Source organism: Danio rerio, chromosome 14 (assembly GCF_049306965.1).
Source record: "Danio rerio strain Tuebingen ecotype United States chromosome 14, GRCz12tu, whole genome shotgun sequence".
Lineage (NCBI taxonomy): Eukaryota > Metazoa > Chordata > Actinopteri > Cypriniformes > Danionidae > Danio > Danio rerio.
Window position 1 is genome coordinate 37,949,841 of NC_133189.1, and position 21,028 is coordinate 37,970,868.

A 21,028-nucleotide genomic window follows, 5' to 3' on the forward strand; every position below is an offset into this window, starting at 1 on the left:
GTACTAGCAGTTCATAAAAAAAATAAAAATCAATAAAAAAATTCTTTGTAATAAATAATTATTTGTATCTGTTTAACAGGTTCTAATACGAAAAGAATATGTACCATATGCCTAATAATCTAATAAGAACTATTAACTATTGCTGGGTTTTTCAATCCTGATCCTGGGGACACACTACTCTACACTTAGGAGTTGTTTTTAATTATAATAAAATGAAACGGGGACACACTGGCTCAATGGTTAGCACTGTGGCCTCACAGCAAGAAGGTCGCTGGTTTGAGTCCCGGCTGGGTCTGTGTAGAGTTAGTATGTTCTGTATATGACATGTGATATAGGTGAATTAAATAAACTAAATTGGCCATAATGTATGAGTGTGTGTGTATGGATGTTTCCCAGTATTGGGTTGCAGCTGTAAGGGCATCTGCATAAAACATATGCTGGATAAGTTGGCGGTTCATTCTGCTGTGGCGACCACTGATAAAAAAAGGACGAAGCAGAAAGAAAATGAATGAATGAAAATAAACATTACATGCCAGGGAAGACAGAAATGCAGCTTTTTTATTGTAAGATTCAGAAATCAAATACATATAAAGATTTAGATCTTCAAGACAAATCTGAAATAAAGGTTTACGCTTACAAAATTTACACTTGTGCATAAAATGTTGAGCCAAAAATAGAAGATCAAATAGGATCATTCATTCATTTACTTTCTTTTCAGCTTAGTCCCTTTATTAATCTGAAGTCGCCACAGCGGGATGAACCGCCAATTTATTCAGCATATGCCCTTCCAGCCACAACGCATCACTGCAAAACACCCATACATTCCCATTCACTACGGAAAATTTAGCCTAACCAATTCACCTACAGCACATGTCATTGGACTTGTGGGGGAAATCGGAGCACCCGGAGGAAACCCACGCAAACACGGGGAGAACATTCTTGTTGTGAGGTGACAGCGCCACCCACTGCGTACAGGTGAAATGGGTATGCTAAATTGTCTGTAGTGTATAAATGCAAGAGTGTATGGGTGTTTCCCAGTGATGGGTTAAAATATAAGCTGGATAAGTTGGCGGTTCATTCTGCTGTGGCGACCACTGATAAATTAAAGGACGAAGCAGAAAGAAAATGAATGAATGAAAATAAACATTACATGCCAGGGAAGACAGAAATGCAGCTTTTTTATTAGAAGATTCAGAAATCAAATACATATAAAGATTTAGATCTTCAAGACAAATCTGAAATAAAGGTTTACGCTTACAAATGTTGAGCCAAAAATAGAAGATTAAATAAGATCATTCATTCATTTACTTTCTTTTCAGCTGAGCCCCTTTATTAATCTGCGGTCGCCACAGCGGGATGAACCGCCAATTTATTCAGCAGATGCCCTTCCAGCCACAATGCATCACTGCGAAACACCCATACATTCCCATTCACTACGGAAAATTTAGCCTACCCAATTCACCTACAGCACATGTCATTGGACTTGTGGGGGAAATCGGAGCACCCGGAGGAAACCCACGCAAACACGGGGAGAACATTCCTGTTGTGAGGTGACAGCGCCACCCACTGCGTACAGGTGAAATGCTAAATTGTCTGTAGTGTATGAATGCCATAGTGTATGGGTGTTTCCCAGTGATGGGTTGCAGCTGGAAGGGCATCCACTGCTTAAAATATAAGCTGGATAAGTTGGCGGTTCATTCCGCTGTGCTACAGAATTACAGAAACAGGACAAAAAAAAACTAGATAATAAATATATTTTAAGAAAAGGAGTAAGTAGTGAATGCAAATATACAAACTGACAAGTGTATGTGCAGGTATATCTATACACAACATTATATGTGCAGGTGTTATAAGCAAGTTGGGATGTAAAGTATGTTGTTAAAGAAATTAAAAGTGTATAAAATGTAGTGATGGTTGTTTCACAGTTACTTTCATAAAGTGTTCATGAGATGTATTGAGGGAAGAAACTGTTTCTGTGTTTAGCTTTTATGGTGCACAGTGCTCTGTAGCGTCGACCAGAAGGTAAAAGCTCAAAGAGGCAGTGTGCTGGGTGTGAGGGGTCCAGAGTAATTTTGGCAGCTCTCTCGCTCTGGATAAGTACAGTTCTTGGAGAGTAGGGAGGGTTGTATTAGTGATTCGCTCAGCAGTCCGAACTCTTTGTCGTAGTCTTCAGAGGTCAGATTTGGTAGCTGAGCTAAGCCAGACAGTTATTAATGTGCAGTGCAGCTGTTTGAGCAGCTCCTATAGAAGGTTGAACGTCATTTCATTTACAAATTCAAACAGTACTGCAATATGATACATAAATGTAAATCAAAAAAGCGCTCAAGACCTCTAATATTATCTGTAAATTTAAGATTGACAAGTAAACTACCATAATTAGTGTGTGTGAATAAAGAGAGAGTGTATGGGTGTTTTCCAGCACGGTGCTGGTTTGCAGCTGGAAGAGCTAGAATGCTAAAAACTCCACCACATGTATGCTTGTACATCAAACATTCAGCTCAATAACATTAAGCACAACTAATCTTTGTTAAATCTACAAATGTTGTCTTTTTTGTGCCTGACTGATCTCACTTGAAATGTTTTCACAGTAATCAACCTTAAAAAAAACAGAATAAACACATCTTTTGTAAAAATGTGACTTTATTTCAACATTTAGTACAAAATTCATAATAATTATCATCAGTTGTGAGGCTTGTCGCCCCAGCCTGATGTCAGTTTGTGTCCGTGTTCAGCTCAGCACCATCTTTACGATGGGCAGTTTCCAGTGGCACCACGTGGAGGAACGGACCTCGCCACCTATATATACAGGGTTTGGATTATCACTCACCATAAAATAACCTATATCACCTACATATAAGACCACTAGTCAATAAATGATGATTAATGATTAGACTAAAGATGGTTACTAAAGCTGATGAGGACTATATTAAAGCAAACACTAAAGATTGTAACTTTATCCATCTTCAGAACACAAATTAAGAATAGTTCTGAAGATGAACATGAGGACGAGTAATAAATAACATAACTTCAATTATTGGGTGAACCTTTTAATTGTTTTATTTATTTATCAATGATTTTTCATTGTTTCTAAAATAATTTTGATTGGTCAATAACATGGCCAGTTATCGATTTATATTTCCATATAGACGGTTTTGTAGTTGTTTTATTTTATTTCTTATATTGTTTTATATTAATGAATTTTTTTTATTTCATTATTACATTTTTAATATTTTGTTTTCTAGTTTTGAGGCCAAATTGGATGGTGAGTGATAATGTTAATTGTAAACCCTGTATATATATCAGTTGTTCCCAGTAATCATTGGTCCAGAAGTCTCTCTGATCCGTCTCAAATAAAATTTTCACAGAGACACATAAAAATATATGGACCTGGATTGGGAACGACTGAGATATATCTTTTTATTTATTTTTTTATTATAGATTTTATTTTAGCATGTAAAAGTGCAAGAATTAGTGCAAAAGCTGGTGTTAAAGTGCAGGAAGAGGCACATACACTATATAAAGGTCCAAATTGTTAAGTGCTTTATCATTTCTTTTTTTTTATTTACAAGGAATTTAATTGGAGGTTATGGGGTGATTGGAATGACTAGATCCATCCGTTAAATTAGGACAGTTCTCATCATTCCTCCTTGTTCTCGTCTGAAACATAAACAGAGACAATTTTAAAGCATGAATAGATGAAACAAATAACATGTAAAATGGAAGAACATAAGATTTTGTTTGGTTTCCATTTGTCTGTGTTGAAATGAGTAAGAGAAGTGGTGCTTATGCAAAAAATGGGAGATGGAAACACTAATTTGCTGAATAAACTCTAACTTGGGGGTGATCTGCTCTAACAACTTGATGGAAATTCACCTAACTAACATCATGTTAAGATGAAAATCTGCCTTATGACAGTGTAAGATGGCTAATGTCAAATGAAATCTGCCTTATGACAGTGTAAGATGGCTAATGTCAAATGAAATCTGCCTTATGACAGTGTAAGATGGCTAATGTCAAATGAAATCTGCCTTATGACAGTGTAAGATGGCTAATGTCAAATGAAATCTGCCTTATGACAGTGTAAGATGGCTAATGTCAAATGAAAGCTGGCTTATGACAGTGTAAGATGGCTAATGTCAAATGAAAGCTGGCTTATGACAGTGTAAGATGGCTAATGTCAAAATGTATTCGATACCCTAATCCACTTATGGGAACTGAGGTTCTGCAGTTCAAGCCGATCCTTTGGGTCCAACTGCAGACAGCCGTGGAAGAAATCGCAGCAGTCTGTGCAGAAAGAAGAAAGAGTTTATACATGCTTGTTTAAATGACATTCAAATTATCCTATACAATCATCTTTAGCCTAAGTGAAGATCTCACCTCTTGACAAGCCTTTAATCCTCAACCTTCTGTTGTTCATTCTAGGCAAGTCACTTTGTTCTGGAAATCTGTAGAAAACTAGCAGAAACAGAACAACTCCAAGTGACCAGACTGTCGCTGGTTCCCCGTGGTATCTTCCAGTTGACGAAAACTCGGGAGGGAAGTACTCTCTGGTGCCTGAAAGAGAATTTGTTTCCACCAACAGTATAGATAAACAACAGCGAATGTTTCACAGAAAAAAATAAATCAGCAGAGTTTAAGACCCTTCTTACAGCTTTGAAGGATGAACATACCTCTAAAGTATTGGAAACTGTCCTCAGTAAGAAGATCGCCGCACCCGAAGTCAATCAGTTTGACCTCAAGGGTGTCCGGGTTAATCAGCAAGTTCTCCAGCTTGATATCACGATGAAGAACTCCACGCTGGCAGCATGTTTGGGCTGCAACTGTTGTCTGGTACATGATTGTTCGTAGCTTGTTCTCTGGAATGATGCCTTCGCAGTCGAGAAGGAACTCATGCAAGCTCATGCAGGGTATGGGCTGCTCTAGCACCATGAAGTACCTATCAGCCTCCACCTTCCAGTCCAAAAGCTCGATGATTTCCTTAACCTTGGGGCCTTTATTGGCAAGAAAGTGCAGAGCGATCTCCAGTGGAAGTGGATCTTCAAACCCATCCTACAAGAAAGACAGTTGTGAAGATCATTTGATAGAAAAGGTATTTTCAATAAACAAGTCCTGGACAAACTGTTGGCAATGTCTATCACAAAAAGCATTTGTAGTCTACGATTAATATGACAAGAAGACAGTAAACGAGAGCAGACTACTTACAACACTGATGAATCGCTTCTCCTCCTCGAAATCGGACAATTTTACTGCCACCTGAAGGCCATCTTCTAAACGAGTGGCTGAGAAAACGGCTCCACAGCCTCCTTCACCCAGCTGAGCTTCAATTGCATAGCAGTGGGAATTGATCTCTGTGAAAAGACAAAGAAGAGATGAGAAATCATCAGTGGTACAGTACCTTCATCTAAAACCTTTCCTCTTTCATATATAAATTGAGATACTACTCTGAATATCTGTCCCTTAAAAGTTTATCTGATGGTAAAAATAAACAAATGAGTGTAAAATATTCAGTCTCACCTTTAAGGTTTAGTTCACCCAACAATAAACATTTACTCTCTATTTCCTCAACCTCTAGTGTTTTCAAACATTTGTGAGTTTCCTTTGTTAAATGAAGAAATTTAGAAGAAAACTGAAAACCTGTAACCACCGTCTTCCACAGTAGGAAAACACATACTATGACAATCAATAGTTACAGGTTTCAAGATTTCCTCAAATATGATTTTTTTATTTTCAACAGTAAAAAGATTCTCAGACAGGTTTGGAACAAGTAAAGGGTGAGCAAATGATGACAGAAGTTTCAGTTTTGGGTGAACTATCCCTTAAATATGAATACGATATATAATAAATCTTCACAGATGCATTTTCAGCTATTCCTGACAAAATGCATATTAAAGTCTGTTTAAAGCATAAACCATTGTTAAAAGATGCATGTGTGTTGGATAACTGTAGGGTCGAGGTAGTAAACTCACCAATGATTTGTGTCTCTTTGTCCTCCTTCAATTTCTCAGGTTCAGCAGAGTCAACAAACAGGGGTTCATCATCACCACAGCCAGACTCAGCAGTTAAGAAGCCTGAAGAGAGATCATCACTCCAGCTCGACTCAACAGTTAAGAAGCTTGAAGAGAGATCTTCACTCCAGCTTGACTCAGCAGAGAAGAAGCTGAGATCCAGTGATGGTTCCTCCAGTGATGGTTCCTCACTGTGAACACTGACAGGCTCCTCCAGCGATGGTTCCTCACTGTGAACACTGACAGGCTCCTCCAGCGATGGTTCCTCACTGTGAACACTGACAGGCTCCTCCAGCGATGGTTCCTCACTGTGAACACTGACAGGCTCTACCAGCGATGGTTCCTCACTGTGAACACTGACAGGCTCCTTCAGTGATGGTTCCTCACTGTGAACACTGACAGGCTCCTCCAGCGATGGTTCCTCACTGTGAACACTGACAGGCTCTACCAGCGATGGTTCCTCACTGTGAACACTGACAGGCTCTACCAGCGATGGTTCCTCACTGTGAACACTGACAGGCTCTACCAGCGATGGTTCCTCACTGTGAACACTGACAGGCTCTACCAGCGATGGTTCCTCACTGTGAACACTGACAGGCTCCTTCAGTGATGGTTCCTCACTGTGAACACTGACAGGCTCCTCCAGCGATGGTTCCTCACTGTGAACACTGACAGGCTCCTCCAGCGATGGTTCCTCACTGTGAACACTGACAGGCTCTACCAGCGATGGTTCCTCACTGTGAACACTGACAGGCTCCTCCAGCGATGGTTCCTCACTGTGAACACTGACAGGCTCCTCCAGCGATGGTTCCTCACTGTGAGCACTGACAGGCTCCTCCAGCGATGGTTCCTCACTGTGAACACTGACAGGCTCCTCCAGCGATGGTTCCTCACTGTGAACACTGACAGGCTCTAACAGTGATGGCTCTTTACACCAGTCATCGATTTCTTGACCTAAAGAAAGGATTATTATATAAAAGATTTTAGTTTTATTCAAATAATATTTATTTATAGTTATTAAGCATATTAATGAATGCTGTAAATTATAAAGTGACTTTGACAGTGGTGTCAAACTCAAATGACATTGATTGAAGGTTTTAATATTATTTTAATATTATTATTTATTTTAGGTCATTTACATGAATAGCAATATTTGTACAATATTTCGAGTGTGTTTTGTGCTTGTACTTTGGCTGGTTTCGGCCTGTCATGGATTGACCTAAATAAGAATCACACTTAAAACCTCCAGCAGGTGGAGACGAGTCCTAAAGTGTAGTTTATTCACTCATTAATTGTACACCTCTTTAACAATATCATGCCATTCTTTTTAATGGCCTTTTTGCTAGTTGTTAGTAGTGTATTAAGAAGATACGCAACATTTTAAAGTATTTTTGAAGAGTAAATTACCAGGTACAGTTTTAAAATTACATTCCAGATTCAATCCCATTATTGCATTTATCTCTTAATTCAAATCTTGCCAATAGGTGTGTATAGTATTACAATCCCAAAATATGTGAAATGATCAGCCAAAACAATTCCACAATTTCTCCAGCATTCATCATGTTTTGATCAAGAACACAAATTAAATTAACCTGAAAAAGTGTTGATATTAGAAATGTACCGAATTTTCAGCCACTGAACATTTGTCAGCTGAAAATATGTTATGCCCTTTAATGGACCCTTTACTTTTTGTGGATTCAGTCATTGTTGGGTTACTCTTTCAAATCTGGAAGCATTAACAAGTTGTAAGCAATTCCATGCATATGTTTTTACCAAGATAGTGAAACTTTTTTTGAGTAGGCTTGTAATTTAATGAACTATAAAACTACTCAAAATGTCTCTGTCAATGTTGTCAAACAACTATATTTAATTTACCAAAGTCAAACAAGTGGCAATTTCTCATTTGTCACATTGTCACTACTGATTAAATTATTTCTTTTAGGCTGTGCAGTTTAATTCACAGAATTTCTACAAAGTATGCTGTATACTGTAAACTCATCAACCTTTTTTGATCAAATCCACAATGTGTTCTTAATTTTCTCATTTAAAGTATACAAAATGTTTACAGACTGATATTTTTTTGATTCCTTAACTCTGTCTTTAGCTGTTTTGGAAAATATAAACAGATGTTCAAATATAATGTGAACATACACCTTATCTGTGAATTTATTTTTTGAGTTTTTACTGAAATGACACATCCATAATGCTGGAATTGCTCTTATATCAAAATATATATATCACTATTGCTCAATATAGATAATAATTATTGAGATAGCATTTTTGTCAAATCGCCCTGCCCTACATTTTACTACCTTTCATGTCTTTGACTGAGCAGTCTCTTGCTGTGTATGGTGGATGAGGAAGCTCTCTGATTTCATATGAAGTACCCTAATTTGTTACTTAAGGTCTCAGGAATTAGGATTTAATTTTTGAGCGAACTAAACCTTTCATTTTAAAGCAAAGAAAATTACTTTATGAAAAACGAATTGACTCCTTTGTATGGTGAATGTTTGACACCGCTGTGTTTAAACCAATAGAATTGTATTAAAACCAATTAACCATATTCACTGTGTTTTGTAATGTTTTCTCCCAGTAAGGTAAAATTAATCGTAGAGCTCTACACAGACTCCAGGTAAGAAAATAAAGCACTTGTGTTACATAAAATGGACATATCGTTTACCGTCACTGTTCCTCACAGGTGGTACATCATTCTGGACCTCTTCTTCAGTGTTGTTGGTGTCTCTTTCTCTCAGAAAGAGAGCAATTACTCCGAGCACGGTAAATAACATTTTTGGTTAAACTTGCGTACACTTATAGATGAGAAAATCCAAATAAACTTACAATAAACACTGAAATGTTCTGAAAGTAAAGCTAGTTTATCAAAGTGATCCTCAATTAACCGTACGCTATCAATTGACAGTATTAGCAGAGCAAACTTTGTACAGCTTCTAGCTTTGTGTCAAATAAACGCAATGAGCAAATTTTTCACCGAGAGAGCTCTTTTGCTGTTGCGTCACGATCGAACCCGCGTTCCAACGTTCTACTACTGGTACGTGATTGGTCAGTTTTGTGACGTGGTCGGAGCTTTCGCTTAACCGAAGAAAAACAACATTAGCGTTTCCTTCACGGCTGTTTTTAGAGCAAAATAAAATTTGTAAACTTGTCCCGTTTGAAGAGTCTTTACTGTCTGCTTTGTGAGCCAGTGTTTCCATTTAAATCAGGGTCAATTTAAACCGTTCACAGGTAAGATATGTCTAGCATTCGTTTCTTACTTTAAATGGAAGTTGTTGGCTGTAAGAGCTTGTTTACACATTAAAACGCGAGATATGATATTGAATATCACATTAAATCATTTGATCTAACTTATCAAACCCCATTTACACTGCAAATGCAGTTGCAAGTAACGTACGGTTAACGATAATGCTGAGATGGAGGCATGTATATTAATGAGCCAATAATCAGATTCATTCAGTAATAAAATTAGCTTTGTCTAAATCTGATTATTCATTAACTCATTTCACTAACGCTTGTTCCAGCAAATAGTAAACAAAAATGTGCAAATTCAGTCACAGACTTTTCCCTTCACTTTCTGTCTGGCTTTATAAATTACTTCTTTATTATTAGTTTGTTCTGATATTTGATAACAAAGATACCAGCTTGTTGTTTTTCATTAAACATAATGATAAAATAAAAGGACTAATTTGATGTATTTATTTGTAAAAGCATACAGTTATTGCATTATTAACAAAATAATATAAATAGCTATTAATAATAATCTACACAGGTGTTTAAATGACTCTTAATCTTAAGGTATGTTGTAAAATGTGAATAAATTATGTGAATGTAGGAAATGAAAATACAAACTGGTCAAAAAGGGCACTTGCCTAGTTAGAGTAGGACTGATTAGGGTCTTTCTGTGCACATGTCTGAGTGTCTTTAAGTTATTTTAATAATATTAAACATGGCTGTTCTTGGTTTATAGGAAGCAGAAGAAATGGGCATGGAGAATGTGATGTGAAAGAGAGAAGAACAAACCCCCATATAGTACAAGTATGTAGTGGATTTTTGTAAGGTTGTTAATGGCTGTTTTTGAATATTTACTGCAGGGATTATGACATGTTGCTTTAGTTGATTACTTAGTAGTTAGTAGTTGTTTTAGTTTTGATTTGATTCTTTTTTTGGCTCAAAAACAGACAGTGCCCAGCTTAAATGAGCTTTTTGAAAATTATGGATTTAAATTTTTCTGATTAAATGGCAATATGTATTGCAGAAATTTTATTAACACGCTTATTAAACAGTTAATGTAAGAGCATGCTCATTATCATAAGTACTAAGTAATCATTAGTACTTGCTACAATAAATACTACTTAGTTGATCAAAAAGACCCAATGGAAATGAGTAGCAAAACTTTAGGTTTGTTACTAGTAACAATAGAATAAAATAGAATTTAATTTAAATCTGTTTCTAGTACCAGTAAAATAGTAACTGCTCTGTTGTTTCTAGTTACAAATTTAAGATTTTTGCCGCTGATTTCCATGAGGATCTGTCTTTGTGATCAACTAATCAGATTTGACTAGTGTTTCAATTCCAGTTCTGACTGGAACATATATATATATATAGCATTATTCATTAATTACTAATCATTTTAGTAGTAGTTTTAAATTAAAGTACTAGTACTTTTGGTGATTACTAGTATCTTATATTAGATACCCTATCAGTATTAAAAATAAGTACTAGCAGTTCATAAAAAAAATAAAAATCAATAAAAAAATTCTTTGTAATAAATAATTATTTGTATCTGTTTAACAGGTTCTAATACGAAAAGAATATGTACCATATGCCTAATAATCTAATAAGAACTATTAACTATTGCTGGGTTTTTCAATCCTGATCCTGGGGACACACTACTCTACACTTAGGAGTTGTTTTTAATTATAATAAAATGAAACGGGGACACACTGGCTCAATGGTTAGCACTGTGGCCTCACAGCAAGAAGGTCGCTGGTTTGAGTCCCGGCTGGGTCTGTGTAGAGTTAGTATGTTCTGTATATGACATGTGATATAGGTGAATTAAATAAACTAAATTGGCCATAATGTATGAGTGTGTGTGTATGGATGTTTCCCAGTATTGGGTTGCAGCTGTAAGGGCATCTGCATAAAACATATGCTGGATAAGTTGGCGGTTCATTCTGCTGTGGCGACCACTGATAAAAAAAGGACGAAGCAGAAAGAAAATGAATGAATGAAAATAAACATTACATGCCAGGGAAGACAGAAATGCAGCTTTTTTATTGTAAGATTCAGAAATCAAATACATATAAAGATTTAGATCTTCAAGACAAATCTGAAATAAAGGTTTACGCTTACAAAATTTACACTTGTGCATAAAATGTTGAGCCAAAAATAGAAGATCAAATAGGATCATTCATTCATTTACTTTCTTTTCAGCTTAGTCCCTTTATTAATCTGAAGTCGCCACAGCGGGATGAACCGCCAATTTATTCAGCATATGCCCTTCCAGCCACAACGCATCACTGCAAAACACCCATACATTCCCATTCACTACGGAAAATTTAGCCTAACCAATTCACCTACAGCACATGTCATTGGACTTGTGGGGGAAATCGGAGCACCCGGAGGAAACCCACGCAAACACGGGGAGAACATTCTTGTTGTGAGGTGACAGCGCCACCCACTGCGTACAGGTGAAATGGGTATGCTAAATTGTCTGTAGTGTATAAATGCAAGAGTGTATGGGTGTTTCCCAGTGATGGGTTAAAATATAAGCTGGATAAGTTGGCGGTTCATTCTGCTGTGGCGACCACTGATAAATTAAAGGACGAAGCAGAAAGAAAATGAATGAATGAAAATAAACATTACATGCCAGGGAAGACAGAAATGCAGCTTTTTTATTAGAAGATTCAGAAATCAAATACATATAAAGATTTAGATCTTCAAGACAAATCTGAAATAAAGGTTTACGCTTACAAATGTTGAGCCAAAAATAGAAGATTAAATAAGATCATTCATTCATTTACTTTCTTTTCAGCTGAGCCCCTTTATTAATCTGCGGTCGCCACAGCGGGATGAACCGCCAATTTATTCAGCAGATGCCCTTCCAGCCACAATGCATCACTGCGAAACACCCATACATTCCCATTCACTACGGAAAATTTAGCCTACCCAATTCACCTACAGCACATGTCATTGGACTTGTGGGGGAAATCGGAGCACCCGGAGGAAACCCACGCAAACACGGGGAGAACATTCCTGTTGTGAGGTGACAGCGCCACCCACTGCGTACAGGTGAAATGCTAAATTGTCTGTAGTGTATGAATGCCATAGTGTATGGGTGTTTCCCAGTGATGGGTTGCAGCTGGAAGGGCATCCACTGCTTAAAATATAAGCTGGATAAGTTGGCGGTTCATTCCGCTGTGCTACAGAATTACAGAAACAGGACAAAAAAAAACTAGATAATAAATATATTTTAAGAAAAGGAGTAAGTAGTGAATGCAAATATACAAACTGACAAGTGTATGTGCAGGTATATCTATACACAACATTATATGTGCAGGTGTTATAAGCAAGTTGGGATGTAAAGTATGTTGTTAAAGAAATTAAAAGTGTATAAAATGTAGTGATGGTTGTTTCACAGTTACTTTCATAAAGTGTTCATGAGATGTATTGAGGGAAGAAACTGTTTCTGTGTTTAGCTTTTATGGTGCACAGTGCTCTGTAGCGTCGACCAGAAGGTAAAAGCTCAAAGAGGCAGTGTGCTGGGTGTGAGGGGTCCAGAGTAATTTTGGCAGCTCTCTCGCTCTGGATAAGTACAGTTCTTGGAGAGTAGGGAGGGTTGTATTAGTGATTCGCTCAGCAGTCCGAACTCTTTGTCGTAGTCTTCAGAGGTCAGATTTGGTAGCTGAGCTAAGCCAGACAGTTATTAATGTGCAGTGCAGCTGTTTGAGCAGCTCCTATAGAAGGTTGAACGTCATTTCATTTACAAATTCAAACAGTACTGCAATATGATACATAAATGTAAATCAAAAAAGCGCTCAAGACCTCTAATATTATCTGTAAATTTAAGATTGACAAGTAAACTACCATAATTAGTGTGTGTGAATAAAGAGAGAGTGTATGGGTGTTTTCCAGCACGGTGCTGGTTTGCAGCTGGAAGAGCTAGAATGCTAAAAACTCCACCACATGTATGCTTGTACATCAAACATTCAGCTCAATAACATTAAGCACAACTAATCTTTGTTAAATCTACAAATGTTGTCTTTTTTGTGCCTGACTGATCTCTCTTGGAATGTTTTCACAGTAATCAACCTTAAAAAAAACAGAATAAACACATCTTTTGTAAAAATGTGACTTTATTTCAACATTTAGTACAAAATTCATAATAATTATCATCAGTTGTGAGGCTTGTCGCCCCAGCCTGATGTCAGTTTGTGTCCGTGTTCAGCTCAGCACCATCTTTACGATGGGCAGTTTCCAGTGGCACCACGTGGAGGAACGGACCTCGCCACCTATATATACAGGGTTTGGATTATCACTCACCATAAAATAACCTATATCACCTACATATAAGACCACTAGTCAATAAATGATGATTAATGATTAGACTAAAGATGGTTACTAAAGCTGATGAGGACTATATTAAAGCAAACACTAAAGATTGTAACTTTATCCATCTTCAGAACACAAATTAAGAATAGTTCTGAAGATGAACATGAGGACGAGTAATAAATAACATAACTTCAATTATTGGGTGAACCTTTTAATTGTTTTATTTATTTATCAATGATTTTTCATTGTTTCTAAAATAATTTTGATTGGTCAATAACATGGCCAGTTATCGATTTATATTTCCATATAGACGGTTTTGTAGTTGTTTTATTTTATTTCTTATATTGTTTTATATTAATGAATTTTTTTTATTTCATTATTACATTTTTAATATTTTGTTTTCTAGTTTTGAGGCCAAATTGGATGGTGAGTGATAATGTTAATTGTAAACCCTGTATATATATCAGTTGTTCCCAGTAATCATTGGTCCAGAAGTCTCTCTGATCCGTCTCAAATAAAATTTTCACAGAGACACATAAAAATATATGGACCTGGATTGGGAACGACTGAGATATATCTTTTTATTTATTTTTTTATTATAGATTTTATTTTAGCATGTAAAAGTGCAAGAATTAGTGCAAAAGCTGGTGTTAAAGTGCAGGAAGAGGCACATACACTATATAAAGGTCCAAATTGTTAAGTGCTTTATCATTTCTTTTTTTTTATTTACAAGGAATTTAATTGGAGGTTATGGGGTGATTGGAATGACTAGATCCATCCGTTAAATTAGGACAGTTCTCATCATTCCTCCTTGTTCTCGTCTGAAACATAAACAGAGACAATTTTAAAGCATGAATAGATGAAACAAATAACATGTAAAATGGAAGAACATAAGATTTTGTTTGGTTTCCATTTGTCTGTGTTGAAATGAGTAAGAGAAGTGGTGCTTATGCAAAAAATGGGAGATGGAAACACTAATTTGCTGAATAAACTCTAACTTGGGGGTGATCTGCTCTAACAACTTGATGGAAATTCACCTAACTAACATCATGTTAAGATGAAAATCTGCCTTATGACAGTGTAAGATGGCTAATGTCAAATGAAATCTGCCTTATGACAGTGTAAGATGGCTAATGTCAAATGAAATCTGCCTTATGACAGTGTAAGATGGCTAATGTCAAATGAAATCTGCCTTATGACAGTGTAAGATGGCTAATGTCAAATGAAATCTGCCTTATGACAGTGTAAGATGGCTAATGTCAAATGAAAGCTGGCTTATGACAGTGTAAGATGGCTAATGTCAAATGAAAGCTGGCTTATGACAGTGTAAGATGGCTAATGTCAAAATGTATTCGATACCCTAATCCACTTATGGGAACTGAGGTTCTGCAGTTCAAGCCGATCCTTTGGGTCCAACTGCAGACAGCCGTGGAAGAAATCGCAGCAGTCTGTGCAGAAAGAAGAAAGAGTTTATACATGCTTGTTTAAATGACATTCAAATTATCCTATACAATCATCTTTAGCCTAAGTGAAGATCTCACCTCTTGACAAGCCTTTAATCCTCAACCTTCTGTTGTTCATTCTAGGCAAGTCACTTTGTTCTGGAAATCTGTAGAAAACTAGCAGAAACAGAACAACTCCAAGTGACCAGACTGTCGCTGGTTCCCCGTGGTATCTTCCAGTTGACGAAAACTCGGGAGGGAAGTACTCTCTGGTGCCTGAAAGAGAATTTGTTTCCACCAACAGTATAGATAAACAACAGCGAATGTTTCACAGAAAAAAATAAATCAGCAGAGTTTAAGACCCTTCTTACAGCTTTGAAGGATGAACATACCTCTAAAGTATTGGAAACTGTCCTCAGTAAGAAGATCGCCGCACCCGAAGTCAATCAGTTTGACCTCAAGGGTGTCCGGGTTAATCAGCAAGTTCTCCAGCTTGATATCACGATGAAGAACTCCACGCTGGCAGCATGTTTGGGCTGCAACTGTTGTCTGGTACATGATTGTTCGTAGCTTGTTCTCTGGAATGATGCCTTCGCAGTCGAGAAGGAACTCATGCAAGCTCATGCAGGGTATGGGCTGCTCTAGCACCATGAAGTACCTATCAGCCTCCACCTTCCAGTCCAAAAGCTCGATGATTTCCTTAACCTTGGGGCCTTTATTGGCAAGAAAGTGCAGAGCGATCTCCAGTGGAAGTGGATCTTCAAACCCATCCTACAAGAAAGACAGTTGTGAAGATCATTTGATAGAAAAGGTATTTTCAATAAACAAGTCCTGGACAAACTGTTGGCAATGTCTATCACAAAAAGCATTTGTAGTCTACGATTAATATGACAAGAAGACAGTAAACGAGAGCAGACTACTTACAACACTGATGAATCGCTTCTCCTCCTCGAAATCGGACAATTTTACTGCCACCTGAAGGCCATCTTCTAAACGAGTGGCTGAGAAAACGGCTCCACAGCCTCCTTCACCCAGCTGAGCTTCAATTGCATAGCAGTGGGAATTGATCTCTGTGAAAAGACAAAGAAGAGATGAGAAATCATCAGTGGTACAGTACCTTCATCTAAAACCTTTCCTCTTTCATATATAAATTGAGATACTACTCTGAATATCTGTCCCTTAAAAGTTTATCTGATGGTAAAAATAAACAAATGAGTGTAAAATATTCAGTCTCACCTTTAAGGTTTAGTTCACCCAACAATAAACATTTACTCTCTATTTCCTCAACCTCTAGTGTTTTCAAACATTTGTGAGTTTCCTTTGTTAAATGAAGAAATTTAGAAGAAAACTGAAAACCTGTAACCACCGTCTTCCACAGTAGGAAAACACATACTATGACAATCAATAGTTACAGGTTTCAAGATTTCCTCAAATATGATTTTTTTATTTTCAACAGTAAAAAGATTCTCAGACAGGTTTGGAACAAGTAAAGGGTGAGCAAATGATGACAGAAGTTTCAGTTTTGGGTGAACTATCCCTTAAATATGAATACGATATATAATAAATCTTCACAGATGCATTTTCAGCTATTCCTGACAAAATGCATATTAAAGTCTGTTTAAAGCATAAACCATTGTTAAAAGATGCATGTGTGTTGGATAACTGTAGGGTCGAGGTAGTAAACTCACCAATGATTTGTGTCTCTTTGTCCTCCTTCAATTTCTCAGGTTCAGCAGAGTCAACAAACAGGGGTTCATCATCACCACAGCCAGACTCAGCAGTTAAGAAGCCTGAAGAGAGATCATCACTCCAGCTCGACTCAACAGTTAAGAAGCTTGAAGAGAGATCTTCACTCCAGCTTGACTCAGCAGAGAAGAAGCTGAGATCCAGTGATGGTTCCTCCAGTGATGGTTCCTCACTGTGAACACTGACAGGCTCCTCCAGCGATGGTTCCTCACTGTGAACACTGACAGGCTCCTCCAGCGATGGTTCCTCACTGTGAACACTGACAGGCTCCTCCAGCGATGGTTCCTCACTGTGAACACTGACAGGCTCCTCCAGTGATGGTTCCTCACTGTGAACACTGACATGCTCCTCCAGCGATAGTTCCTCACTGTGAACACTGACAGGCTCCTCCAGCGATGGTTCCTCACTGTGAACACTGACAGGCTCCTCCAGCGATGGTTCCTCACTGTGAACACTGACAGGCTCCTCCAGCGATGGTTCCTCACTGTGAACACTGACAGGCTCTAACAGTGATGGCTCTTTACACCAGTCATCGATTTCTCGACCTAAAGAAAGGATTATTATATAAAAGATTTTAGTTTTATTCAAATAATATTTATTTATAGTTATTAAGCATATTAATGAATGCTGTAAATTATAAAGTGACTTTGACAGTGGTGTCAAACTCAAATGACATTGATTGAAGGTTTTAATATTATTTTAATATTATTATTTATTTTAGGTCATTTACATGAATAGCAATATTTGTACAATATTTCGAGTGTGTTTTGTGCTTGTACTTTGGCTGGTTTCGGCCTGTCATGGATTGACCTAAATAAGAATCACACTTAAAACCTCCAGCAGGTGGAGACGAGTCCTAAAGTGTAGTTTATTCACTCATTAATTGTACACCTCTTTAACAATATCATGCCATTCTTTTTAATGGCCTTTTTGCTAGTTGTTAGTAGTGTATTAAGAAGATACGCAACATTTTAAAGTATTTTTGAAGAGTAAATTACCAGGTACAGTTTTAAAATTACATTCCAGATTCAATCCCATTATTGCATTTATCTCTTTATTCAAATCTTGCCAATAGGTGTGTATAGTATTACAATCCCAAAATATGTGAAATGATCAGCCAAAACAATTCCACAATTTCTCCAGCATTCATCATGTTTTGATCAAGAACACAAATTAAATTAACCTGAAAAAGTGTTGATATTAGAAATGTATCGAATTTTCAGCCACTGAAAATTTGTCAGCTGAAAATATGTTATGCCCTTTAATGGACCCTTTACTTTTTGTGGATTCAGTCATTGTTGGGTTACTCTTTCAAATCTGGAAGCATTAACAAGTTGTAAGCAATTCCATGCATATGTTTTTACCAAAATAGTGAAACTTTTTTTGAGTAGGCTTGTAATTTAATGAACTATAAAACTACTCAAAATGTCTCTGTCAATGTTGTCAAACAACTATATTTAATTTACCAAAGTCAAACAAGTGGCAATTTCTCATTTGTCACATTGTCACTACTGATTAAATTATTTCTTTTAGGCTGTGCAGTTTAATTCACAGAATTTCTACAAAGTATGCTGTATACTGTAAACTCATCAACCTTTTTTGATCAAATCCACAATGTGTTCTTAATTTTCTCATTTAAAGTATACAAAATGTTTACAGACTGATATTTTTTTGATTCCTTAACTCTGTCTTTAGCTGTTTTGGAAAATATAAACAGATGTTCAAATATAATGTGAACATACACCTTATCTGTGAATTTATTTTTTGAGTTTTTACTGAAATGACACATCCATAATGCTGGAATTGCTCTTATATCAAAATATATATATCACTATTGCTCAATATAGATAATAATTATTGAGATAGCATTTTTGTCAAATCGCCCTGCCCTACATTTTACTACCTTTCATGTCTTTGACTGAGCAGTCTCTTGCTGTGTATGGTGGATGAGGAAGCTCTCTGATTTCATATGAAGTACCCTAATTTGTTACTTAAGGTCTCAGGAATTAGGATTTAATTTTTGAGCGAACTAAACCTTTCATTTTAAAGCAAAGAAAATTACTTTATGAAAAACTAATAGACACCTTTCTATGGTGAATGTTTGACACCGCTGTGTTTAAACCAATAGAATTGTATTAAAACCAATTAACCATATTCACTGTGTTTTGTAATGTTTTCTCCCAGTAAGGTAAAATTAATCGTAGAGCTCTACACAGACTCCAGGTAAGAAAATAAAGCACTTGTGTTACATAAAATGGACATATCGTTTACCGTCACTGTTCCTCACAGGTGGTACATCATTCTGGACCTCTTCTTCAGTGTTGTTGGTGTCTCTTTCTCTCAGAAAGAGAGCAATTACTCCGAGCACGGTAAATAACATTTTTGGTTAAACTTGCGTACACTTATAGATGAGAAAATCCAAATAAACTTACAATAAACACTGAAATGTTCTGAAAGTAAAGCTAGTTTATCAAAGTGATCCTCAATAAACCGTACGCTATCAATTGACAGTATTAGCAGAGCAAACTTTGTACAGCTTCTAGCTTTGTGTCAAATAAACGCAATGAGCAAATTTTTCACCGAGAGAGCTCTTTTGCTGTTGCGTCACGATCGAACCCGCGTTCCAACGTTCTACTACTGGTACGTGATTGGTCAGTTTTGTGACGTGGTCGGAGCTTTCGCTTAACCGAAGAAAAACAACATTAGCGTTTCCTTCACGGCTGTTTTCAAAGTAAAATAAAATTTGTAAACTTGTCCCGTTTGAAGAGTCTTTACTGTCTGCTTTGTGAGCCAGTGTTTCCATTTAAATCAGGGTCAATTTAAACCGTTCACAGGTAAGATATGTCTAGCATTCGTTTCTTATTTTAAATGGAAGTTGTTGGCTGTAAGAGCTTGTTTACACATTAAAACGCGAGATATAATATTGAATATCACATTAAATCATTTGATCTAACTTATCAAACCCCATTTACACTGCAAATGCAGTTGCAACTAACGTACGGTTAACGATAATGCTGAGATGGAGGCATGTATATTAATGAGTCAATAATCAGATTCATTCAGTAATAAAACTAGCTTTGTCTAAATCTGATTATTCATTAACTCATTTCACTAACGCTTGTTCCAGCAAATAGTAAACAAAAATGTGCAAATTCAGTCACAGACTTTTCCCTTCACTTTCTGTCTGGCTTTATAAATTACTTCTTTATTATTAGTTTGTTCTGATATTTGATAACAAAGATACCAGCTTGTTGTTTTTCATTAAACATAATGATAAAATAAAAGGACTAATTTGATGTATTTATTTGTAAAAGCATACAGGTATTGCATTATTAACGAAAATATATAAATAACTATTAATAATAATCTACACAGGTGTTTAAATGACTCTTAATCTTAAGGTATGTTGTAAAATGTGAATAAATTAATGGACATGGACATGGACATGGAGAATGTGATGTGAAAGAGAGAAGAACAAACCCCCATATAGTATAGTAAATATGTAGTAAAGTATGTAGTGGATTTTTGTAAGGTTGTTAATGGCTGTTTTTGAATATTTACTGCAGGGATCATGACATGTTGTTTTAGTTGATTACAAAATAATTTTTTGGCTCTAAACAGACAGTGCCCAGCTTAAATGAGCTTTTTGAAAATTATGGATTTAAATTTTTCTGATTAAATGGCAATATGTATTGCAGAAATTTTATTAACACGCTTATTAAACAGTTAATGTAAGAGCATGCTCATTATCATAAGTACTAAGTAATCATTAGTACTTGCTACAATAAATACTAATTAGTTGATCAAAAAGACCCAATGGAAATGAGTAGCAAAACTTTAGGTTTGTTACTAGTAACAATAGAATAAAATAGAATTTAATTTAAATCTGTTTCTAGTACCAGTAAAATAGTAACTGCTCTGTTGTTTCTAGTTACAAATTTAAGATTTTTGCCACTGATTTCCATGAGGATCTGTCTTTGTGATCAACTAATCAGATTTGACTAGTGTTTCAATTCCAGTTCTGACTGGAACATATATATATATATATATATAGCATTATTCATTAATTACTAATCATTTTAGTTGTAGTTTTAAATTAAAGTACTAGTACTTTTGGTGATTACTAGTATCTTATATTAGATACCCTATCAGTATTAAAAAATAAGTACTAGCAGTTCACAAAAAAAAATAAAAATCAATAAAAAATTTCTTTGTAATAAATAATTATTTGTATCTGTTTAACAGGTTCTAATACGAAAATAATATGTA

The 21,028-nt window shown here is 36.2% G+C and overlaps 2 protein-coding genes across 2 annotated transcripts; both read right to left on the reverse strand.

The window, feature by feature from the left end:
* Positions 1 to 3,533: 3,533 nt before the first annotated feature.
* On the reverse strand, positions 3,534 to 9,122 carry pimr210 (Pim proto-oncogene, serine/threonine kinase, related 210). The gene is made up of 7 exons (XM_073922065.1): positions 8,686 to 9,122; positions 5,967 to 6,959; positions 5,203 to 5,348; positions 4,671 to 5,049; positions 4,378 to 4,554; positions 4,196 to 4,284; positions 3,534 to 3,657 (listed from the first exon to the last, which is right to left on the reverse strand). The coding sequence occupies exons 1-7, from the start codon at positions 8,792 to 8,794 to the stop codon at positions 3,574 to 3,576; spliced, it is 1,977 nt and encodes a 658-aa protein (XP_073778166.1). The 5' UTR covers positions 8,795 to 9,122; the 3' UTR covers positions 3,534 to 3,573.
* Positions 9,123 to 13,533: 4,411 nt separating this feature from the next.
* Positions 13,534 to 20,715, reverse strand: LOC141374988 (serine/threonine-protein kinase pim-3-like). Its single transcript, XM_073922076.1, has 7 exons — positions 19,031 to 20,715; positions 16,702 to 17,304; positions 15,938 to 16,083; positions 15,406 to 15,784; positions 15,113 to 15,289; positions 14,931 to 15,019; positions 13,534 to 14,392 (listed from the first exon to the last, which is right to left on the reverse strand). Exons 1-7 carry the CDS (start codon positions 19,137 to 19,139, stop codon positions 14,309 to 14,311), a joined length of 1,587 nt encoding a protein of 528 aa, XP_073778177.1. The 5' UTR covers positions 19,140 to 20,715; the 3' UTR covers positions 13,534 to 14,308.
* Positions 20,716 to 21,028: the final 313 nt, after the last annotated feature.